A 26,648-nucleotide genomic window follows, 5' to 3' on the forward strand; every position below is an offset into this window, starting at 1 on the left:
AACAAACTGAAACTGAAAACAAAACACCAGGTGCTGGGATCTCTGTGTGGTCATACACTTTAGCAGGTTTCTTTAGTGTTGAGATTCACTAATATTTATGTCTGCATTTGAAATAAGGGAGACAATATCCTCTATAGATGTATTATATTTTGTATATAATCAGTGCTGAATATATATTTTGTTAAATTAAGGAAAACAATTCCACCCCTGCTTTACAAATGTAGATATCAAACAATAAGACATTTAAATCACTTCCAATTAAGCAATTTGCCTTGTAAGTAATAAGACTGGACTCTTCGATTGCTTTGTGAATTATTTTAATCATCAATTTAAAATAGAAGTAAAGTTAAGATATAAAGAATTACAGTGCATGTTAGTTGGGCAGGAAAGACAAACATTGAGGAGGTAGCAGGGGAAGAAGTTAATAGCAAAAAGACAAAGTTATTGTCAAGGGGCCAGTTATACCATGAGTTGAATTTTGTCAACCTGAGAACTACAGGTCACATGATTTAAACGTGGGGCAGGTGTTGGGCTGGACACTTCACTTCTGTAGTAAGGAACTTTAAACCAGTGTTGGATCAGGACAGGAGTGGGTGGCATTGATGTAAATCTACTGATGCCTGTATGTGCTTAGTAAAGCTTAGGGTCTCACATGTAATTAAAACCAAATGAAACTCAGCAAAAGCTACAGAAGCAAAGTAAGGTAGAAGGTGTAATCCAGCAGACATTTTCTAACAGCACATTATAGTTGCAAACATATTATTTTATCTCCGTGTCACACAGACAACTAGCTTTGCAGAACTGTTGAACCCACTGGCGGCTGCATCCAAAACTACGTTTTTGTATCTTACAGTTATTGTATTCATCATAGTAGAGGCAGGGGTTAGCTGGAAGGACAAAGCATGTTTACACCGTATTATCTCAAACATTCACCATCACTGAAGAAACAGATAAACTTCTCAAACACATAAATGAAATTATCCACACCCCGCATGTCCAAGGCCTCTGGAAATCACCAATCTTTTCTCTGTATCTGTGTGTTTGGTTTTTTAGATTCCACATGTAAGTGAGATCATATGGTATTTGTCTTTCTATATCTGACTTATTCACTTAGAATATGCCTTCAAGATCCATCCCTGTTGCTGTAAATGATAAGACTTCCATTTGTTTTATAGCTGAACAGTATACATAGTGTATACATGCACACACACACACACACACAGATACACAGTATACTATACATAGTATATACTACACTATATACAGAGAATATATATATACATACATACACATACATATCTACATATGTACACATATATACATATATATGTATATATATATGTACACATATATACAGATATATGTGTATGTATATATATGTATATACACACACACACCATATTTTCTCTATCCATTCATCTGTCAATGGACACTTAGGTTGTTTCCATGCCTTAGCTATTATAGGTAATGCTTCAAAGAACATAGAGGTGTAAATATCTTCTTGAGTTAATGTTTTTGGTTTCTTTTAGATAAATATCCAGAAGTAGAATTGCTAGATCATATGTTAATTATACTTTTTAATATTTTGAGGAGCCTCCATACCATTTGCCATAGTGACTACACCCATTTACATTCCCTTTAACTTCACAGAACGGTTTGTTATTTGCCACACCCTTGCCAACATTTATTATCTCTTGTCTTTTTTATGAGAGCCATTCTAACAGGTATGCATTATATCCCTGCATTTCCCTGGGGAAATGATGTGATGTTAAATACTTTTTCATGTACATGTTGGCCATATGGACATCTTTGGAAAAATGTCAATTTAGTTCCTCTGCCAATGTTTTAATTGGATTTTTTAATTTAGCTTTCTAATTTCTTTATATATTTTGGAGATTAACTTCTTATCAGACATATGATTTGAAAGTTTTCCCCCATTCAATAGGTTGTCTTTTCATTTTGTTAGTGCATTTCCTTGTTTTGCAGAAGCTTTTTAGTTTGATGCAGTCCCACTTGTTTATTTTTGCTTTTGTTATTTTTGCTTTCAGTGTCAAATCCGAACAATCATTACCAAGATTGATGTTGAGGAGTTTACCCCCATGTTTTCTTCTAGGAGTTTTATGGTTTCAGGTTTAATGTTCAAATCTTTAATCCATTTTGAGTTGATTTTTGTGTTCAGTGTAATATATGGGTCCTGTTCCATTCTTTTGCCTATGACTGCCTAGTTTTCCCAACACCATTTATTGAAGAGACTGTCTGTTCCCTTTGCATGTATTTGGCTTCTTTGTTGTAAATTAATCAACCATGTATGAGTTGGATTATTCCTGGGCTCTCCATTCTGTTGCATTGATCTATGTGTCAGTTTTTATACTAATACCATGCTGTTTTGATTACTATATGTAGCTTTGTAATATAGTTTGAAACCAGGGAATTTGATACCATAGCTTTATTCTTTTGTCTCAAGATTGCTTTGGCTAGTTGGAGTCTTTTGTGGTTTCATGTAAGTTTTAGGATTATTTGTTCTAATTCTATGAAAAATACCATTGAAGGGGCACCTGGGTGGCTCAGTCAGTTAAGCAACCCATGTTGGCTCAGGTCATGATCTCACAATTCGTGGGTTTGAGCCCCACATTCAGCTCTGTGCTGACAGTGTTGAGGACCCTGCCTGGGATTCTCTCTCTCTCCCTCTCTCTCTGCCCCACCCCTATGCACGCTCTCTCTTTCTCCCTCATTCTCTCTCTCTCTCAAAATAAATAAATAAACTTAAAAAAAATACCATTGGGATTTTGATAAGAATTGCACTGAATCTATAGGTAGCTTTGGATCGTATGGAAATTTAAAAAATATATTAATTCTTCTAATCCATGAACATGGAATATATTTATTTGTACCTTTTTCAGTATATTTCATCAATGTCTTAAAATTTTTGATATATAGATCTTTCATCTCCTTGATTAAATTTATTCTTAGGTGTTTTTTCTTTTTGATGCAATTGTTTTTTTTTAATTTCTTTTTCTGATAGTTTGTTGGTAGTGTACTTAAAATAATGGATTTTTGTATATTGATTTTGTATTCTGCAATTTTAATGAATTCACTTATTAATTTCAACAGTTTTCTGGTGGAGTCTTTCTGGTTTTCTATACATACTGTCATGTCATCAAATAGAGACTGTTTAACTTCTGCTTTCTGATTTTAATTATTTGTATTTCTTTTCTTGCCAAATTACTCTGATTAGGACTTCCAGTACTATGTTGAGTTAAAGTGGTAAGAGTATTCATTCTCCTCTTATTCATGGTCTTAGAGGAAAAACTTTTCACCACTGAATATAATACTTTTTGTGGGCTTGTCATATCTGGCCTTTATAATGTCGAGGTAAGTTCCCTGTATACCCAGTTTGAGAGTTTTTAACATGAAAGAATGTCAAATTTTGTCAAATGCTTTTTTTGCATCTATTGAGATGGCTATATGATTTTTATTTTAATTTGTTTGGTGTGGTATATCAGATTGTCTGATTTGTGGATGGTGAGCCATTCTTTTATCCATAGAATAAACTCCACTTGATTGTGGTGTATGATATTTTCAGTGTATTTTTGCAATTGTTTTGCTAAAGTTTGTTGCTCTTTTTGCATCTATGTTCATCAGATATATTGGACTGTAATTTTTTTTTTTTTTTACTGCAGTGTTCTCACCTGATATTAGTATCATGGTAATGGTAGCCTCATAAAACGAGTTTGGAAGAGTTTTAGAAGTATTGGTATTAGTTATTTAAATGTTTGGTAGAATTCACTGGTAAAGACATCTGGTCTCTAGCTTTTCTAAGTTGGGAGGTTTTTTATTATTGATTCAATCTACTTCCTAGTACTTTGTTCACAGTTTCTACTTATTCATAGAACATAATTATATTCACAGAATATAATTATTCTGTCATTCAGTCTTGGTGGGGTCATGTTTATTTATTCATAATTTAGTCTTTGTAAGTTGTATGTTTCTAGGAATGTATCCATTTCTTCAAATTAGTTGTTTAATTTGTTGCCATACAGTTGTGCATAGCATTCTTATGTTCTTTTTGGTTTGTGTGGTACATGTCTCTTCTTTATAATGTCTCTAATTTATAATGTCTCTTCTTTAATTTATAATGTCTCAGTTATAATGTCTCTTCTTTAATTTCTATTTTTAATTATTTGAGTCCTCTATTTTCTTCTTTTCCTTCCTCCTCCTCCCCCTCCTCCCCCTCCTCCCTCTTCTCCCTCCTCTCCCTCCTCCCCCTCCTCCCCTCCCTCCTCCTCCTCCTTCTTCTTCTTCTTCTTCTTCTTCTTCTTCTTCTTCTTCTGTGTGACTAAAGCTAAAGATTTTTCTGGGTTATCTTTAACAAAACAGCTCTTTCATTGATCTTTTCCATTGTCTTTTTAGTCTCTATTTTATTTATTACTACTCTGATTTTTGTTATTTTCTTCCTTCTGCTAACTTCGAGCTTAGTTTGTTCTTTCTGTAATTGAGGAATAAAGTAAAGTTGTTTTGAGCTCTTTTTTAGCTGTTGTTAATAGAGGTATTTATTGTTATGAATTTCCCTCTTAGAACTAACTGCTTTTACTACTGTTATATACACTATATTAATTTATATAACTTCCCTATTTTATAAGCATGAATTTTGCTTTTATAAAATTTATTTGAATTACACTAAGTTGATTATACCTACATATCCAGGTCTTTATATTTTTAGGTTTGTTTTCATTCCAGGGTGGCCCAATTTTAGATATCTATCTTTCTTCAATATTTCATATCTTCTCATGCATCTGTAGGTGATCAAAGGGTTTAAGATATGCATCTTCTATGTCATAGATTTAACCTTCTTAAGTAATACTTTCTCTTTCCTACTCTCATTTTACTTCTCTGACATTTTTTTTTCCACTATAGACATAGCTTTTATATTTTGGATTAAGAAAATGTACCCCATTCACCAAACATAGATAATTAGTAGATATTTTCTTTCTCAAACAACATTTCTTTCCAGAAATGTGGTGTAAAAAGTGAAGTTGAAAGTGAGACAAAAGGAAGAAAAAGAAAGAATAAAGGAAAACGAGAAAGAGAATATCTATCTATCTATCATCTATCTATCAAGAGAGAGAGAGAATTTGAGAGAGATAAAAAGAATCCATTTTGCTTACTTTAAAAGTAAATAGGGGCACCTATGTGGCTCGGTTGGTTAAGCGTCTGACTCTTGGTTTCTGCTCAGGTCATGATCTCATGGTTTATGAGTTTTAGCCCTATGTCAGGCTCTGTGCTGACAGTGTGGAGCCTGATTGGGATTCTCTCTCTCACCTTCTCTCTGTCCCTCCCCTGCTCACACACTCTCTCTTTCTCTCAAAATAAATAAATTAACTTTAAAAAAATTAATAAAAGTAAACAGAATGACTTGGTCAGGTGTAGGAAAATAAGTCTTCTGGCTTTCCAAGTCTGAAGTTAAAAGATTTTTTTTTTTCCTGGGTTAGTTATTTCTCTATGAACTTATTGAAAAATTTCTTATCAACATTATCCTCAGGGATTAAGGAATTGTTTTCAGAAGGCTCTAGAAAAAGGAACTTTGACATCTAAAGGAACTTTTGCTGTCTAATTGGATGCCATTTAGTGAATACCACGTTGTAGGTAAGGTTTATTTAAGAATTAAAAGGAAGTAGGGGCACCTGGGTGGCTCAGTTGGTTAAGTGGCCAACTTCGGCTCAGGTCATGATCTTGTGGTTCACAAGTTCGAGCCCTGCATTGGGCTCTGTGGTGACAGCTAGAGCCTGGAGACTGCTTCAGATTCTGTGTCTCCCTGTCTCTGCCCCTCTCCCTGTTCATGCTCCATCTCTCTCTCTCTTTCTAAAAAAATAAATAAATAAACATTAAAAATTAAAAAAAAAAAAGAAAGAAAAGGAAGTATTGTAAGGGGACAGTGTGACTATCGTCTAATATGTTCTGATGTGTCAGTAGGAACATAGAAGAATAAAGATCACTCAGTAAGAAATTACCTGCCCTAATAAGTGGTCAGGCAGGTAGGGGAGTTATGGAGTAGCAAGAAAGCTGAGAACGCTGGTATCCTGAAAGAGTATGTCTAATTCCAAGGCTGCAATGAGAGAACCCAGAAACTTTTTTATAGAGCACAGAAAAATTTATACTTCTATTTACATCTTATCCAGGTTTCCCCTATTAGGGTCATTAACTTTAGGGTGGGAACTTGAGTTTAGGCCTAGACATTCTAATTTCCATTCCAATAGATTTAATCAATCATCTTCTTGGTCACTCTGGGAGAGTGATCTTTGGGAATATTGATCTTTCCTGTGAGATGGTTTAGATAAAAGTTATAGAAAAGTGCAATATTGTCAAATGCTTAATTTTAAGGACACATGGCTCCTGGGTCAACAGTCTACATTAAGCAAACTGAATGTAAAACTTACTACAAAGTTTATTTTCACAGTCATTTGGACAGTCTTCACATGGATTTCCCACATTATAAGGTTCATTCCTTTTGGCAAGATCATTGCCCCTTAAAAACAGAATAAAGAAAAAATTGATGTAATAAAATTGATGTTTGAACAATGCATATAAAAGTTTACTTACTTTTTATAATAAACTTTGAAAACAGTTTTTGAAAACCACTTCTAGATAATGATTATAATATTTAAGATCGGTTTAAGATTTCTAGATTTACAATGATGAAAATTTATCTTTTTGAATGTATAAAAGGTAACTGTGGGGTCCCAAGAATGTTTTCAGACAATTTACACCTATTTGGACAGTCAAGTTCTAACAGGATTGGGGCCTATGAACAGTCAAATCTTACCAAGCAGAAGAGCTTTAGAATCACTTATAATAGGTCATTTTTCTTTATTTATACTCATAAGGACTTTGTGAATAGTCATGTAAAAGAGGATGTTAGAAAATTTTGAGTATAATTGGAGATGTTCTAACTTCATCTTGCACGATGTCATGAAAAACTTGATACATGTTGCTGCTTGTGTAGAAACACAGGGAGCATTGTAAAAGATGAAAGTCCCTCAGTATGGCTAAATATAAAGTGACAGAGTTGGGGGAGAGAGAGTAGAGAGAGTCTCTAGTTCTAAGCTAATATGAAATTCAGAGAAGACAGTCTTACCTGCAGACATCTAAAAAAAAAAAAACAATAAAAAACAAAACAATGTGGATGATAGCCAATTCTTAATATGCTTGGAAAATAAAATAAATGTTCAGCATTCTATTTGATAATTTCCCCCTTTGATATCTGAATTGTTAGAATTTCACTTTATTTCCTCCTACTTTTTTTTTTAACTAAGCTTTATTCCCAATGTGGTACTTGAACTCATGACCTTGAGATCAAGAGTCTCATGCTCTACCAACTGAGCCCTCTAAGCACCCCTAAATTTCACTTTATAAAAGAAAATTATTACTTAATTTAAGAAGGGATTTTTGTCAGACAGTTGGGCTAATCTTTGCCATAGAAAATTATCCTACCACATCTCTGTATGTTTTACTTTTGTGTATTGTCAGAAATTCACTAGAGACCACCAGCCCCAGCAAAGATTTAGTACAATTTATGTGTTGTAGATGCAAAGAGATCTTACTGCCTTCAATAGTAATTACATAGATAAAATCATAACAAATATTAACTACTGAAATCAAGAAATGATAAGACGACAAAATAACTCATATAGAGCTATTATATGAATATATCTATTGAATCTATACTGATATAGGAGCCCTATTTGAAGTATGAATATGGTAGCATATTACCAGATAAATAGTTTTTGCTGATTTATATTGAACATCTTTTATTTTGCAACAAAAATGAGGGATAACAGTTAAACATCATGTAAACAGATATTTGTGGTAAACTATTGGGGGAATATATCCTGTTCTGAACAGTCTCTAATTTTTCATAATTACCACTGGAGCCATACAGTGTGCCCTTGTGGGATTCTGCAATCATTATCTGAAACTGATCTTACTCTATAACCCCAGTTGATAGGGCAAAGGAGTCCACTTATTCTTCACTGAAGCAATCATATTATCTCTTGTGGGAATTGTACTCATACCGTGATAACATGGAAATTTAATTTCTAAAGAAAAGACATATACTGAGAGACTAAAAAGCTAACCATGAGAACACTTCAATTTTTGTTTGTTTACTCTTGATATTCCACTATATTTCTGCCCTTGCATTCTAAATATACTCTTGAATTGCTTAAGTAAATATTGTTTCTTTGCTTATGCTAATCAATAACACATAACAAGACTACTGGTAATAGCTTTGATTTTGGACATTCTACTAATGAGATATAAATTCATTTAAAAAATGTGATATAGGGGCATCTGGGTGACTCAGTCGGTTAAGTATCTGACTCTTGATTTCAGCTTAGGTCATGATCTTATAGTTCGTGAGTTTGAACCCCCCCATCAGTCTCTGCCTGACAGTGCAGGCTTTTTGGGATTCTCTCTCTCTCCCACGACTTTGGTCCCTCCCCAACTTGTGCACATTCTCTCTCTCTCACTCAAAATACATAAATAAACTTTAAAATGAATATGATATAAATAAAAATACATGTGTGATATTTTAGGCATTGGCTAAATGACATTTTATCCCTAAAGTTCTGCTTAACTGAAGTGAAATATTTGTGTTTTCTTACGTAATGTTTGAGAAACTGGATTATGTAAGGAGGATATATTTCTAACAGCTATGTGAAACAAAGCTGTATAATACATACTCATGACAATAGTGACAAACATAGAGATACTGAGTTGACATTCTTTTGGGGCATGATGAGATTCCACACCCAATGAGGTAAGAAGTGGCCCAAACTACCTGTAAAGACAAAGAGATGTTTTTAATTAATAATTTGATGTTTTGCTAAATGATTAAAATATGAATATTGTTACCCATGGCTTAAAATAAACATGTTTGCTTCCAGTATTCTTTGAGCATTACTTATTAGGAATTCATAGAAATAGCAAGATTTCCATGTGTCTGGACAACAAACATGCATATGCACACTTAGTGGCCATCCCTAATCCTGGCTCATTCCCTTATCAAATCTATGTGGACAGTCAGTTAACATGATGAAGACTGCTTGGTGGTTATGTAAAAAATCAGGGGTGTCTGGGTGGCTCAGTTGGTTGAGCGTCTGACTTCAGCTCAGGTCATGATCTCATAGTTCATGGGTTTGAGCCCCGCATCGAGCTCTGTGCTGACAGCTCAGAGCCTGGAGCCTGCTTCAGATTCTGTGTGTGTGTGTGTGTGTCTCTCTCTCTCTGCCCCTCTCCTGCTCATGCTCTGTCTCTCTCTCCCTCTCTCAAAAATAAATAAAGATTTAAAAAAAATCAAAGCATAGGAGGAAATTTACTTAATCATCAGGGAAAAGGCATAGTGTAGAGTTATGAATTGGACTTTGAAGCAAAATGACTCAAGTTCAAATTCTATCTCTACCACTTTCTGGTTGTATGGTATTTACCAATTTGATTTATATCTTGAAATTTTATTGTTTTTAAAGTGGGATATAATAATATCATTTTCTACATCATAGGAGCGTAGTGGGAATTAAACAATAAAATTTTTAAGTCTTTGGAAGAGTAAATATTATTATCTGAGTATGATGAAACTAAAGGTCTTATGATGTAAATAGTGGGTCTAGTCTACCTTTATCTGAAAGAAATAGAAGGCAGGAATTGATGTCACAAATTTGTCAGATTTTTAGCTCTCGGGGTGACCATTTTATTTTTATCCTCTGTTGATAAGGTAAATTATATGAATACATAGTCTAATGTTATAACATTCTTGGATTCCTAGCACATACCCTTTTTGTACAAGGGTATCAATCTTAAAATAAGAATTCTACTTGCTAATCTTTTATTTAGAATTTCTGCATTGTTATCTATAAGTGATTAAGTCTATGATTTTAAATAGGTAGATAGTCTTGAAAAAGCAGAACAAAGCTGGAAGTCTTATATTTGCCAATAAACAAAGCTGGAAGTCTTATATTTGCCAATATCAAACCTTACTATAAACAGTGGCACTGGCATAACAATAGACAGATAAACCTATGAACTGAAATAGACATTCCACATATAGATCTTCACATGTATGTTCTAATGATTTTCAAGAAGGGTGCCAAGATCATTCAAGGTGGACAAAAAAAGTGGGAAAAAACTAGATATCCACACACAAGCAAATGGAGAGTACCTTGTACCATATAAAAAACTAACTTAAAATGGATCAAATACCTAAGTGTAAGAGTTAATATCATAAAAAACTCTTCGAAGGAAACACAAAGAAAAACCTTCATGATATTGAATTTTGCAGTGATTTCTTGAATGTGACACCAAAAGCACAGACAGAAAAGGAAAAAATAGATAAATTGGACTTTACCAAAATTAAAAATCTTGTTCATTATAGCATACTATTATCAGAGTGAAAAGGCAGTCCATGTAATAGGAATTAATATTTGCAAATCCTATACCTGATAAAGGATAGATACCTAGAATATGTAAAGAACTCTTATAACTCAACAACAAGAAACCAAACAACCTGATTTAACCCAGCAGCTCTAATTAGAGATGGAATCTCTAAGGAATTAATTTACAAGTCATAAGTGTGGGACCATGATCTGATAGGATTTGTGTCCTTACAAGAGAAGGCACTAGAGGCACTAGAGTGCTAGCTCTGGTTCTTGTACTCTCTTTATTTCTCTCTTTCTCTCTCTCTCTCCACTCCGCCCCTCTCTCTGCAAGCATTAGCAGAGGAAAGGAAAGGAAACTCCATGCAAGGATATAGTGAAAAGAAGACAGGAAGAGAGCTCTCACAAACTATGCTGCAGAAGTTCACAGACTTTCAGCCTCCAGAATTATGAGAAAATAATTTCTGTTGTTTAATCCATCCAGCCTGTGATATTTGTAATGACAGCCCAAGCAGACCAATACAGTGTGTGGATGTGAAAAACCAGAAACTTCATTGCTGCTGGGATTGTGAAATAATGCAGTTATTGTGGAAGACAATATGCCAGCTCCTCAAATAATTAATTATACATAGAATTTCCATATGATCCAGCAACTCCACTTAGGGGTGCATACTCAAAAGAATTGAAAGCAGGATATGAATAAATATTTGAACTCCAATGTTCATACTAGTCTTATTCTCGACAGCCAAAATTGGAAACAACTTAAATACCCATCAGTGGACGAATGGATAAACAACCAGTGGTAAACAGATATGATGGAATATTATTCAGCCTTAAAAAGGAATAAAATTTTGACACATGCTACAACATGGATGGATGTCAAATGAGAATATAATGCTAAGTGAAATAAGGCAGACACAAAAGGACAAAATTTTTATGATTCCAGTTATATGAGTTACCTAGAGTACCTAGATTACCTAGAGTAATCAAATCCATAGATACAGAAAGTAGAAAGGTGATTGCCAGAGTCTGGACACAGAGGAAATGGGAAGTTGTTGTTTAACAGGTGCAGAGCTTTAGTTTGGGAAGATGAAAAGTTCTGAAGATATATAGTGGTGATTGCTGCATAAGAATTTGAATACAGTTAATGCTACCGAACATTAATGCTGCATAATTTAAAAGTAATTAAATGACAAATTTTATAAAATATATACATATATTATATATGCATATATAGATAATTATTATGTGTCATATATGTATGTATACATAATATATGTGTATATAAATACTATTATGTACATACAATTTTTTACAATAAAAATAAACTAGAAAGAAGAGGATTCTCTGTATTATAAGGTACTGTTATTTTCATTCTTTACAAATATCAGAAATGTAATATATAAGTGACACTGATGTTTTATGATTTTGTTAATTTCCAGAAAATCAAATGTATAAAAATGGAGACTAAGCAGTTAAGCAGCTTCTCCAAGCCAGCTATTGAGGGAATCACACTTCCTTGTGTTCCAAATGATAGCAGGAACTCAGTGGGTCAAGTGTAAATTTGCAGAAAAAGGTAGAATGATTTTCTCAGTCACCTATGTTCCACACATGCTTATAGTCATTTAAACAATGCGTATATTTGCAAGTATGCAGGTTACCTGAGTATAATGCTCAATTGTTATGCCATTATCCATTGACGTCCATTCCCCATACTTGAAATATTTAGATTCGTTGTACCAGATTTCAATTACATTTGACCATGAGATAGCATAAGATGTCAAATGCATATTTTCTCCACAAAAAGTATCTGAAAGGGAGAAAAAAGTCTGTGTCATACTCTATGAAACCTGGAAATATAAGGACACTTTCCTCACTTCCATTTTACGAATGTTTCTCTTATCATCTAAGCAATGTCTTATAAAAAGAAAGCTGACTCAGCTGTATCTCTGCTGGCAATCATCTTTCCCACTGATGAGTGAATGTGTGGTACTTAGGTTTGGTGAGAAGTCAACAGTAGGAGATGATGTACAAGCTTGGAAATCAGCTCGACATTTCAGTCTCCAAGCTGATGGAGAAGGGTGAAACCAATCCAAGCAGCCTGTGGGTTGTAACAGGGCCTGTGACTTGCAAACAGCTACCCACAGGTATTCATTATGCAAGGACCATGAAATAAACATTTGCTCATTTAGCCATCCACTGGTGATGTGGGTTCTTGACCAAACATGGTATTCAGGAATTATCTACCTTTCTCTGAGACTCATATTGCTAATTCACAGGTCAACAATATTGGGCAAAGATGCCCAATAACCTGTAAATATGGAAGTTTCATTAGTATCTTTGAAATATTTTGTAACAAGCAAGTATCTCAAAAATGTTAATAATGTCTACTTGTGTAGGAAGTATTAATGGCTTTTCTGGAAACAAGCAATGATCCACCTAACATTTATGTCATGAGATGGACTCATTTTTGAGCACCTAAATTTGTTCACATGTACAGCCCAGTAGACTTGAATATAACTCACCTATCATCTGTATTAGTATTTCAAAGCCAAAGATATCCTTAATGCATTGTTGTGTGTAGCTGAAATAACTACATAGAATAGACAACTTCCAGCTATCCAGCTCTCCATCCAGTTATCACTGTATTACTCAACTATTCTATAATGTTGAGAGTTTTGATTCTTGTTTCTGATGATCAGAATCTGGAATTTGAAATTCTGAAATATCCAAGTTTAAAAATTGATAATAATAAAAGTGTAGTGGGCCACAATCTACTGCCATTTATGGGGCCCATATAATATACCAAAAGACTTAACTTACCCTTGCCAGGTTATTTAACAATCACCGATGACTTCTGAGTACCAAGGTGAGTCATGTAGACATATACCTACTTGTAATTCGCCTCCTGGGTGCGCTGCTCTCTCTTAATTCGCACTGTGTTGACAACATTCTGGCATTTTGTGCAGCTTCCTCACTCCAGTCCTACAGTGGAAGAGTAAAGTATAAGTGCTTGGTCTTATTGGTATTTCCATGATAATATTTTAGTTTATTGTTTCTAAAAAGCCAAGGTTAGCAATATCTTCAATTGTATAAGCTAACAATTTAAATAATATTATTAAATGTTCTGGTTAGAAGAGGAAGACAAAACTCAACTTACTACTTTAGCCCTTGAATTTACAAAATCAAAATTTGGTAGTAATGCTCAGATGTAGCATTTCTCTCTCAGAAGTATGAAAAAGTTTAAGTAAATGCTTTCTGCAAAACAGATCAGGGTTAGAACTCCATTCTGTTTTTTTTTTTTTTAAGTTTATTTATTTTTGAGAGAGAGAGAGAGAGAGAATGCAAGAAGGGGAGGGTCAAGGAGAGAGAGGGAGACACAGAATCTGAAGCAGGCTCTATGCTGACAGCTCAGAACTTGACATGGGGCTCGAACCCATGAACTGTGAAATCATAACCTGAGCTGAAGTTGGACAAATAACTGACTGAGCCACCCAGGCGCCCCTCCATTCTGTTATTTGATAGTAGTTTTTTCTCTGAAACATTATTTAATCTCTTTGAATATGTTTCTTCCTCTATAAAATGTGACCCTCAATGCCTAATAGCTTGTTCTAAAGTTTTAATGTAATAATTCATGCAATACAATTATGATATGACAAATCTTATACTATGTGCTCAGTAAATAAATGATGGCTATGTACAGTGTCACACATCTCCATCTAAAATGACAAATGATAATAAAAAATAGTAGCTAATACTACATGCCAGGATCTGTTACCAATTCTGTATGTATATTCCCTTCTTTTGGCTCACAGAATCTCCACAAGAGAAGTACTATTATTATCCCCATTTGCAAATGGGGAAAATGAGGCACAGAGATGTTGCATAATTTCTCAGGATGACACAACCAATAAGGAACCAAAAAAGAAGTAGGATCCAGCTTATTATATCTTCAGGGTATATGTTCTTAACTCTTAATGTGTGTCAGCTGTGCTGAGTTGAAGAATTTTTTCAGGTGTATCTCCAAGTAAGTTGAAAGGCAGGAAGTCTATATCACCAGTTACGGGAAGTCTATATCACCAGTTACAGGACTCTGTGGCAAAATTCTCCCTAATACTCTAATCCTCACACAGTGTACATCCACTTAAAAGACTGTATCAATATCTTCATGCAACACATTATCAAGAAAAGTTGTAGACCTTGTTTTGTAATATAGACTGAGACATAAGTCATTCACTTACTCTTCAGAATAAGTTTTGTATGACACCTAACTGTAGGCCTTGATTGTTTCATGCAACAAAAGTTGTATTTTACTGGTGGATACATTTTAACTGAGGAAGTAGAGATGACACAACACATCCCATTAAGTCCCAGGATCTCCTGGCAGTGGGAATATCATCATTGCATGCACTAGTAATCTTGCCTACTATGACCAGGTTACCAAGTGATTAGGACTAGAAATCATCCGGATAATTTACAACTAGTTGCTTGTTGTGCATGTTGTGATGCACTAGCAGGTTGCTTTCTAAACAGAAGCACTTATTTCCTTGCAAGGTGGGAGTCCCGCCCACTCACAGCTCTCTTGTCTGTCCTTTCTAAAAATTGTCCTCATCCAGGAGCAAAATCACTTCCTGGAGGTAGTTTGTGCCCAACAACTGGTAGATGTGGGAATTGTAAATGACAGGCCACCTCCCTCCAACTTAGGACAATTCAGAAGGGCCGTCCTAGCTGTACAGCTTCCAGAAAAATTAGCTGAAACCTCTGTCATGACAATGTCAAAACCCAGCTTTTCTATATGCCCAATGCTGCTTCTCTCTCTACCTCCACAGGTAGGTGTCATTCTGGAGATTGTTCTCCAATAAACATCCTGTGTGCTAATCTCCGTCTGAGTATGTTTATCTTGTATAACTATCTGAAACATTCATTACATACTATCTGTGGTTCAGACCTCTTTGCAGAATCTCTCTAGAATATTACCTCTGATTAATGGTGGTAAGATACTCCTTTTGGAGGGGGGACTCATGGGTGGCTCAGTTGGTCAACTATCTGATTCTGGATTTTGGCTGAGGTCATGATCTCACAGTTCATGGGTTCAAGCCATTTGTCGGGCTGACAGCACGGAACCTGCTTGGAATTTTCTCTCTTCCTCTCCCTCTGCCTCTCTCCTGTTCATACTCTCTCTCACAAAATAAATAAACTTGAAAAAAAAAGATACTCTTTTTTGGGTGATGTATCCATGATTAAAAACACAAGTGAGTATTTATGGTTATTGCACCAAAGCTATGAATTCTGTCCTTAATACCTGATTCCATTTAATCAGCTTCTAACCTTATGTATGAAAACTTTTCTTTTTGGAAAACCTCCGCCTGGCAGTTATGACCAGCTCTTCAGCCCTGCTGTAACTCTATCAATTCCTTTCTTTCCATGTCCTATGTATTGTTTATGGGAACAATTCAACTCCCATATTTCCTTTAAAATATGATTCAGTTTGGGGCACCTGGGTGGCTCAGTCCATTAAGTGTCCAACTCTAGATTTTGGCTCAGGTCACGATCTCGAATCTCATGAGTTCAAGCGCTGCATTGGGCTCTGTGCTGGCAGTATGGAGTCTGCTTGGGATTCTCTTTCTCTGTCTGCCCCTCCCCATCTCTCTCTCTCTTCTCTCGAAGTAAATAAGTAAACTTTAAAAAAATAAAATAAAATATGATTCAGTTTTACTGGTGCGCTTAATTTATTGTCTTGATCTTTCATACCTTTATTCTTTAGCACTTGAATATACTTATTCTTACATTGTGTTCTATTTCCTTTGTAGTTACCTTTAATTCATAATAAAAAAGTCTCTGAAATCAGAAGTTATATTTTCCATTTACTCTAAAATTTTTCTTTAGTACCTCCTAACTGTGTTTGCTTTCCTGGAAACCAAGAAGTTTGAACGCTGTTTGTCCTAAGGGAGGCAAATAGTTAAGAGCAGGTGCCTGGAGTTGGACCATTTGCATCTGAATCCTGACTTATCCAGTACTTATTACTTTGGATGTTAGCTAATTTCTCTGAGGTTCAGATCCATCATCTGCAAAATGGAGATGATAGTATAATCTACATCACAGAATTATTGATTTAAATGAATTAATGTAGGGGTGCATGGTGGCTCAGTTAAGTGTCTGACTCTTGATTTTGGCTCAGGTTGTGATCTCATGGTTTGTGAGATTGAGCCCCATGTGTGGCTCAGTGCTGACAGGTGGAGCCTGCCTGGGATTCTCTCTCTCCCTCTCTCCCTCTCTCAAAATAAATAAACTTAAATAAATACATAAATAAATACATAAATAAATGAGTTAATGTAATAAGGTTCTAAAAGAGTGCCTGTCAACAGTGAGCACAATATACATGTCAGTTACATCACTCACAATGCAAGACTGACTATGATAGCTGCTGATTTTTATTGTTTTGTTTGAATAACACTTTTGATTCTAAGATGACCAAGAGATAAATTTCAAAATAATTTTTTTATTCACTTACTTTCCACCCTTTGTCATTTCCATGAGAAAGCTGTCCTTTAGAATCACCCTCCAGAGCCTGCACTATTTCTAACTCTTGTACCTTACGTCCATCCAGGGTTAAAGGAATTAGGATAAAGTTGCCCAGAAACCTGAGGGATACTTCTGGGAGATAATCAATACAAGCCTAATCACCTGGTACATCTGAATTTGTTTGTTTTATAGCACTTAATCTGCTCACACAGCAGGTTTATAGTGGAAAGACCATTTGTCTTATCTTTTAAGGTGCAAGGGAACTGGGAACTAGATTTGTCAATATTTGTTTATCTGGCAGCACCCCTGACTTAGAATCTGGACATCTTGCTTCTCAGGTGAGTGTCTAGCCTCTGGGCTGCTCCCCAATGAAGACAGTTATGAGACGCCTCTCTCACTTAAAGCTCACTATGCTGACAATGCTGGCTGGCAGCACGAGCTTCAGCTGTGAGCTTGTAGTGGTCTCTACCCCAGATTTCTCCAAATCGGGATCTCAGACAGTGGGGCCCAGCAATCTGTGCTTTACCAAGTTGTTCAAGTAATTCTTAGTATGCTCAAGTTTATAAAGCACTGTCCCAGGGTATATTATGAATGGAGTTAGACTGTCTGAGTTGGAATTGTTGCTCTGTCATTTAATAACTGTGATTTTGGGAGAGGGCATCCAGGTAGCTCAGTTGGTTAAGCATCTGACTCTCGATCTTGGCTCAGATCATGATCTCATGGTTTGTGAGTTTGAGCCCCACATCAGACTCCATGCTGACAGTGTGGAGCCTGATTGGGATTCTATCTCCCTTCTCTCTCTGCCCTGCTCTGCTCACACATGCTCTCTCTCTCTCTCTCTCTCTCTCTCAAAATAAATAAATAAACTTTAAAACCAACCAAACAAAAAATCACTGGTTTGGGGAAAGTTACATACCTTCTCCATGCCTCTGTTTCTTTTGCTGCTCGGTCAAAGTTTTCTTTGGGAAGACCAAACTTTTAGTAGATTGCAAGTGAATAGAACTTAAGTAAACGCTCAGTTAACACTATTACTACTACTGACATCATCGTCGCTGCTATTTAATTAATCTTACCATCTTCAGCATGTTGCTGGCTGATGGAATTACCCCTCTCCTGAGGCTGTTATGTACAGTAACGATTTCTTCTTGGACAGTTGCCAATTCAGTGAGGAGTGTGTTGTATGGAACTGGAGCTGGTTTTGCCTGTTACCAGAAAGCTATTAATTAGTGTCGCTTCTTCCATGTGCAATTCGTCTTGCATAATAAATCACTGGCAGACCTACAGCGGTATGAATTTGTGGTTTATATTGAATAAATCACGATCTACAGCATTTTAAAATTTACGATAGCTCAGGAGATTAGTATCCATTTCTCCTGTGCTATTTCTGTGGGTTTCTGAATGTCATCTGACATTTTATAAGTCTGTAGCATAATGCACTGAATGCTCTGTGATTCTTTTTTCCCCCCAGTTTATGATTGGTACTTTGGGCCATGTAAAAGCACTTTTTATCAGGCAATATGAATCACAGTGGAAGATATCTTGATTCCCTTCCTTGGCTCCTTCCCCACTCCATTTACTGTAAGTGTTTTCCTTGTTTCCCAAATAAACCACTTGCACTTGAATACAATGTTAAGGATGTGTCTAATCTAAGAGTTTCATTATTGAATACAAAGCCCCTGCTATCTCCAATTCAGAGTCTATATTTTTATCTAATGCAAATGAAAAAAGCATTAATGTTTACATCTGTATGTGTACATATAAAGTAGAATGCAAATCAGCTACAATCTAGAATTCCTGACTGTTCTTTTAAGCTGTTTACCTTTTATCCTTCAACTAACAAGAAAACTAAATGACCTTAATATTTTGTGTTAGCATTTGGGGAACCTGGGTGGCTTAGTCCGTTAAGCATCTGGCTCTTGATTGAAGCTCGGGTCATGATCCTCTCACAGTTTGTGGAATCGAGGACTACGTCTGGCTCTGTGCTGACAGCATGGAGCCTGTTTGGGATCCTCTCTCTCCCTCTCTCTGCCCCTACCCCACTCACACACTGTCTCTCTCAAAATAAATTAATAAACATGTTTTAAAAATTAAAAAAAATATTTTAGGTTAGCATTAATTGCTATGAAAAGCAGCTTCATTTGTGTGTATGTTATGTATCACATTTACTCATGCCTTTTACAAAAAAAAGTGGCAAAACCTAGGTAGTATAATTTGAGTAGTATCTATTTATTGCTCAGCTACCACAGGGCTATAAGCAGAGTCTCTGAATGGATGAGATCCAACACCATACCTTATTCAAATAGAGTAGTTATTGTCATTTACTTTATGCCAACATAAAATGGTATGGGGGAAAGGCAAAAATATGAAATCCGGAGGACCCCTCTAGAGACTGTCCCCTGTGAACATCATTTTCAAAAACACATTTATGTGATGCTATTTTCCTTTATACTCTAGGTAGCTCTAGTCTAGACTACAGGAAAGGTGGGGAACCCACTAGAATCCCTTTACCATTTCCAAGATATAACTTCCCTTGCTCCTCTGAACTCTGCTCCACTGAAACTCATGACTTATTGCTCTACCTCTCATCACTGGCCGTTTACTCTCCTATGACAGTTTCCCTATTACTTCCTCTCATTCACAGAAATTGGGTCTCCTGAAACAAATTCATCCTGTCCACCCATTTCTTCAGTCAACTCAGGGACTGCCGCATTCACATGGATGACTCCAGCCACCTGATATCACAGGCCCCTTGAATTCTCCCTCTCTTAGATGGTTCCTCCAAGTGTCTTTAGTCTCCACCATGATGATCACAGTCTATATCTCATAATCACTGCCAAGTGCCATACCTCCCAAATCCCCTGGGCTAACTTTTCCCTGCCTCATCAGTTCCTGCTCTTCCAAGTTGCCAAGGTCAATCACTCTTTTCAACATACTCTAGCATTCTAGCTCATTCTTCATTTTCTCCATGTCCCCGCTCTTGAATTTTCTTTCTTTTCTATTCATGTACTCTTATTTCAACAACTCTCTTGCTAAAATATCGAATCTTTTCCCTGCCCATCATTATTTAGGAACACCCCCACTTTGGATGGGACCAAAAATTTCTTTGCCTGCATGGAGTCAGATGAGCATTGTCAGAAAAATATCCCACAAAATGACAGATATTGGTGTCATCCCAAATCAGGATTTCTAATCTCAAATTGCTCGTTAATTTTTCTCATCAATTCTATTAATTTACCTCGTTAACTCACTTTGTCTTTTTCCACAATGTTATTGTAGAACTTGTGCCCTCTACCTCAGTAACATTTACTTCTCTCAGCAGATTGTGATATGTCCTAGTTTCCTCAGTAAAGAGACAATATCTGATGATAGCTGTTTTAGGTTCTCTTGGCCAGTCTACCAATCTACCTATATCTGTTCTCATTCTTTCCCCCTTACCTTTTGTGGTACTACTGAACAGGTCATACTTTGTTGTTGTTGTTGTTGTTGTTGTTTGTTGTTGTTGTTGTTTTTAAACTATTTTATTGAGGTATAATTGACAGTGAAAGCTATACACGTTTAATGTATACAATTCAAGGAGTTTGGGTAAATATACACTTGTGAAACCATCAAGAGCATAAACAAAAACAAAAGACCATACATAACAATCACCTCTCAAAGTTTCCCCCTGCCCCCTTTATTATAACTATTGTTATTATTTTGCGTATACTGTAAAAACATGTAACTTAAGACTTACCCTCCTGGCAAATTTAAAACTGGATATCCACATGCAAAAGAATGAAATTAGATCCTTATACCATACATAAAAATCAACTCAAAATTGATTAAAGACTTAAATGTAAGACCTGAAATCAGAAAACTCCTAGAAGAAAACATAAGTATAAAGTTCCTTGACATTTGTCTTGGCAAGCACAGACAATAAAAGTAAAAATAAACAAGTGGGACTATATCAAACTAAAAAGCTTCTGCACAGCAAGAATTGTTTCCTTAACAATCAACAAAATGAAAAGACAATTTAATGAATGGGAGAAAATATTTTAAGCTATATACCTGATAAGGGGTTAATATCCAAAATATATAAAAACTCATATAACCCAATAGCAAAAACAAAACAAATAACCTGATTAAAAAAATACACAAAGGACCTAAACAGACATTTTTCCAAAAAAGACATATAAATGGTCTACGGGGTATATGAAAATGTACTTAACCTCGTTGATCATCAGGGAAATAAAGGTGAAAACCACAATAAGATATCACCTCAGCTATTAGGTGAACTATTGTTAAAAAAAAGACTTCAAATGTTGCAAGGATGTGGAGAAAATGGAATCCTGATACACTGTTGGTGGAAATGTAAAATGGTAGAGCCATTATGGAAAATAGTATAACAGTTCCTCAAAAAATGAAAAAAAGTCATTCTTTCAAAAGCTATTTGTCCCCAGTGTTATTTACTCCATTCTCTTCCACATTTTCTCAAATTCCACATTACTCATTATCTTTCCAGTATATCTTCTACCATTCTTTTGTCTTGGTCCTTCCCACTGGCATTTACTCATGATCACGTTGCTGGTAACTTAAACAAACAAAACTTTGCATTTATTCCACTTCCCCACTCAATCACTGTACTTTCCACTTTCCTTCCCTATCGCAATTTCTGAAAATGTTGCCCATACTGGCTGTCTGTAATTTCCCACCCTCCAGTAATATAGTCTGCATTCACCCTTCCCCCACTTATTCCAGTAAAACAAAAGTTCTATAGTAGGAGTAATATACCCCGTCTCAAGCCCCTCTTCCTTTCCCTGGAATTAAACAATGTCTGGAGAAATTTCTGGTTGTCATGACTGGGTTGGGGCGAGTACTCTGCCATTTTGTAGATACAAGTCAGTGATTTTGCTAAACATCCTGAAAGTTTCAGGACAGACTCCCCTGACAAAAAATTATTCCATACAAAATGGCAGTAGTTCTGAAGTTGAGATATTTTGTTTTGAAACAGCTCCTATTAAGGTCACCAACAAGCTTAATTTGTAAGTTCAATATTCTTGTAATGTCTTCATTCTACTAGATCTATTGGCTGCTAACTCCTCTGACTAAGCTCTCAGTGTAGAAATAGTCTTTCTCTCCATGTAAGGGACAACACATTCTCTTCCTTTTTTCTCCTACCTCTCAGATTTCTCTTTCCTCACCTGGACTGACTATGGCTATAGCCTGACCTCCTACTGGCCTCCCAGCCTTCAAATACATACCAACCCCCCCTACACTCTCCTTCCAACCCCTCTATCCAGTCTTCCACAATCCATTCTGCAGGAATCTACCAGAGTAAATATTTCACAACACTGACACAATGGGTCTCTTTCCTGTTAAGTCTTTCAACAATTTCTTAGAAAGAAAAACTAAATCTTTTATAAGGTCTATGAAGATCTTGCTGACTTCTCAGCCTCTACTTAAGACATGCTCCCCTACTTTTATCTGCTTTTGTCTCAGTGATTTTGTTTTAATTATTGTAATGTGCCAGCTTCTGTTCTGCCTCAGAGTATTAGTCCAAGCCTGTCACTTTGTTAGTATCCTCTTTTGGCTTGCTCTACTAGGTGATGACAATTAACCCTTCAGATATGGGTCTACCACCGCCTCATTCCAAGAGAAGTCTCGAATTACCTCAGACAAGATCAGATCTCCTTATTACCTGATCATGATTTCCTGTACTTTTCCTACAAAGATCTTTTTGTGTAACATCTACTAGATTCTCACAGAAAACTATATCTCAGTAAAAAGTGATTTTTGTCCAAGTAGATGCCTACTATCTCAGTAAACTCTAACATTGAAGGGGAGTTTAAAATAAGATTCAAGCCTGGTAGTCTATTTGGTCTCTACTTGGAGTCTAAAAAGGGAATATATCATATTGTTTATTTTCATTGGACAAAGAGGAACAGTTTGTTTTTTACTTCAACTAGGCTTAATGTTTAAATTTTATGTAATGAATTTGTGTTTGGGGCTTAATTTGTTTTATGTTTTTTTTTTTGTTTTTTTTTTTTTCATTTAAAATTCTTAAGCCTTGGAACACCTGGGTTGCTCAGTCCATTAAGCATCCTAGTCTTGATTTTGACTCAGATCATGATCTCACAGTTTGTGAGTTTGAACCCCAAGTCAGGCTCCTCACTCTCTGAATGGAACTTGCTTGGGATTCTGTCTCTCCCTCTCTCTGTGTCCCTTCCCTGCTCTCTCTCTCTTTCTGTCAAAATAAATAAATAAACTTAAAAAAATTCTTAATTTTTTAATTTTGCCTTAGTTTTCTGAGCAAATTTTCTGTAAAATTACATGCAAATATTCCAATAATTATCTTTCTATAGAATGTATACATGTTGTTTTATCAATGCCTTCAACCCTTTCATATTTTTCCTTTGTATTGTCGGTCAGTAAATGGACTAGGCTCTGGTTGCCTTGACGGAAAAGGGTTTTACTTACCTGCTTTTTGATCTGGGCTTTTGACTTTGATACTGATTCCTTCTTTCACATGGCAGCCTGAGCCAGGGAGTCTCCTAGAACGTGAGCTAAATGACCTAGTGACCTAGACTAGACCAGACCAACCCAGACTATGCTTTAAAGGCAAAGGTAGCATTCTTGCTGCCTTTCTTCTTTCCCTCTGATGGAGGCTATGTTTAGGTTTTCCTTACTTTGGAGTGTGAATATCCCCCCTTCATACTGTGGAAGTAAAATGGGAAGATAATCAAAGAGAAGGAAGGAGAACTCTTCTTTAAGACTCTACTCCCAATTTACTGGAGCATTATTGAGTATTAGACAAGAGGTCTACCTGGTTTCTCTTTGTGGAAGAGGTGTGAATAATAAGACCCAAATCAGCACCCCAATAGTCTGATGTATATAGATTTTTTTCATTTATAAAATTAGATTCCTTCCAATCTTGACTTCTCCGAGCTAGCCCATGAAATCATAGAAATCACTCATATGTGTGCTCATCATAAAAATATTCTGGGTAGGTTAAAAAATGTAATTTTTAAAATATAAATGAGGCTATATAGAGATACATATTATTGGGTGATCATAAAATCCTAAGGCCCTATACCTTATACCATTGAATGTTTTGTTTTTATTTTGTAATATTGAAGTTATTGCCTTTAATAAGTAGTAGGATGCAGACCTCATATATTGACTCCATTGCTTACAGTTCCTCACACTTCTCTTCTTGCTGTTCACACCTTCCATTTTATATTTAATTTTGATATGTTTAATTCTTGTTATAGTCACAAATCAAATAGTTCAATTGGGATATGGAAATACTTACTTTTTCTGGGTTAAACAAAATCCAAACAATTTTTTTCCCATTTAGTCATAGAAAATGCATGGATTGGCTATATGCTCTACATTCTCAGCTTTTTTAATCATCCAGAGGGGCTGTAAATGAAATTGGCATGAACCCATGGAGCTAAACTGTTTAGGTTTACTTTCAAGCTTTGCCACTTGCCAGTATTCTGACATTGGCCACATGACCTCACCTCCCTATGCTTTGGTTCTTTTCCCTGCAATATGAAATTAAGAGTGGTACTTGCATGCTAGAGTCTATGGTGAGGCAGAGGTGAGTAAAGGGCATAGCATCCACACAACAATGTCTATAATGAAATGAGTTTTACAGGAGGAGCTCTTATCCTTTCCTGGAAAGTAATTATGAAACATATAATCCTCACATACTCTTACAATCAAAATAGTCAGGAAACCAGCAGTGGCAGCCAAATACAATAAGTGTTTCATTGTCATCCCTGAAAAGAAAACATAAATTTAGGTTATTGTCAACTCCTAAAATAATGTGTTATAATAAAGCTTTTTTCAAACCACTTCTGCAGTACATTTGCATTTTCTGCAAAAAGAGACCTGTAGGATCAGAACAAAATTGAATATGTTAGTCAGTGGAACCAACAGAGGAGAACAGAACTGTGATTTGAAGCATGGTAGATTTCATGTCTTAATCCCCTGAACCTTTGAATATGTTACATTACATGACAAAAGAGAATTAAGGTAGCAGATGGATTCAAACTGCTAATCAGCTGACTTTAAAGTAAGGAGATTATCCTGGACTATCCGTGTGAGCTCATAAGGGTACTAAATGTGGAAGAGGGAATCAATGTCAGTGATGGATCATGAGAAAGACTGGACCCACCCATTGCTAACTTTGAAGAAAGAAGAGACCATGAGCTAAAGAATGTGGGCATCCTCTGGAAGTAAGAAAAGGCAAGGAAATGGATTCTACCCTGGTGCTTCCTCCTTGAGTCTTGATTTAGCCTTCCCAGTGAGACCCATTTGGACTTTTGACATATAGAACTGTAAGATAATAAATTTGCATTGTCTTGAGACACTAAGTTTATAATAATTTGTTATGGTAGCAACAGGAAAATGATATAAAAACACAACAGGATTATATTTGAATTGTCTATTACCCACAGAGAAGAGATGTGATCATAATACTGGTAATTTATATGCATGACTTACAAATATTCTGTGTATATGATCACTCTGCTGAGAATGATCAGGAAAATCAGAGCTAATATACTCTTTCCTTTATTTCTGTTTGATAAGGTAGTTGACTCTAGGTTATGAAATTTAGCAAATGTACGTTATTAAATTTGGTTAACACCTTCTTTTAATAATCTGCCAACCTTATTTCTGAAGCAGTCCTGCTGGGTTGAAAGCAGAAAAGGCTAACAATTCTCATTTTAAACAAAACTTTCAAAGAACAGGTTAAATGATTTGTGCAGAATTATACACATGATAATGATTGGTCATTGCTTTCAACCTTCCCCCACCCACTGCCAAACATGATATGAGGGGAATTCTGTAAATAATCTTTTACATAATCTTTAAAAAATCCAGTAAAACATATTCCCCCTGAGTTAACTGAAGAAAAAATAAAATAAAAAGAGTTTCTGCAGTATAATAAGTTGATATATATACATTAATATATGTATACATTAATGTATATACATTTTATGCATTAATATTTGTACCCACCACACTGAGGTGTTATTATTCCAGTTGGTCCCCATTATGAAGCTGTCTATAACTTCTGTCATTGCATTTTCTGAAGAGAATTTTGGGGTGGTGGTGTGTATGCTCATTATCTTAATTGCTATGATGTTTTCTTGAGTACACACTAAGATGTACCTTAATTATACCACAAAAACACCATTGTAAAAGGTTTAAGAAATTAAAAAAAAATACCTGGTTAACACCAGTCAAACAACTTGTTTGTTTTGAGGCCATTTACACTTAGTCTTTCGAGTATTTTTTTCCTTATATACAAATTTAGTACTTAGATTTCCTCATAAACAAATAATTTGTATAAAATATTGTATCCTATTTTCCCCAGAATTTCAATTTATATATTTATTATTATTATTTTTATTATTATTATTACTTATGTATATTTTAACATAAGCAGCAAGCCATTTTTAGGATTTTTTTCATGAGTAACCATTGGATTTGTGCTCCAAAATTGAAATCAGTTGAAATCTTTGGAATTTTTTTTAAGATGACATAAATCTAATTTTATTTCTAAGTGTACCTGATATATAATAGTGTTTAATAAATATTTAATAAATGAATTAATTTTTGTACAGGTGAAAAATTGGCTAATTCAGACACACATGCCCATGCAGATACACACACACACACACACACACACACACACACACACGTGCATAA

The 26,648-nt window shown here is 35.4% G+C and overlaps 1 protein-coding gene across 1 annotated transcript; it reads right to left on the reverse strand.

The window, feature by feature from the left end:
* Window positions 1–306: 306 nt before the first annotated feature.
* CRISP1 (cysteine rich secretory protein 1) lies at window positions 307–24,707 on the reverse strand. Its single transcript, XM_049653798.1, has 7 exons — window positions 24,642–24,707; window positions 18,020–18,148; window positions 13,319–13,409; window positions 12,086–12,234; window positions 8,739–8,836; window positions 6,435–6,523; window positions 307–887 (listed from the first exon to the last, which is right to left on the reverse strand). Exons 1-7 carry the CDS (start codon window positions 24,705–24,707, stop codon window positions 760–762), a joined length of 750 nt encoding a protein of 249 aa, XP_049509755.1. The 3' UTR covers window positions 307–759.
* Between the last annotated feature and the right edge of the window lie 1,941 nt (window positions 24,708–26,648).

This window comes from Panthera uncia (assembly GCF_023721935.1).
Source record: "Panthera uncia isolate 11264 chromosome B2 unlocalized genomic scaffold, Puncia_PCG_1.0 HiC_scaffold_24, whole genome shotgun sequence".
Lineage (NCBI taxonomy): Eukaryota > Metazoa > Chordata > Mammalia > Carnivora > Felidae > Panthera > Panthera uncia.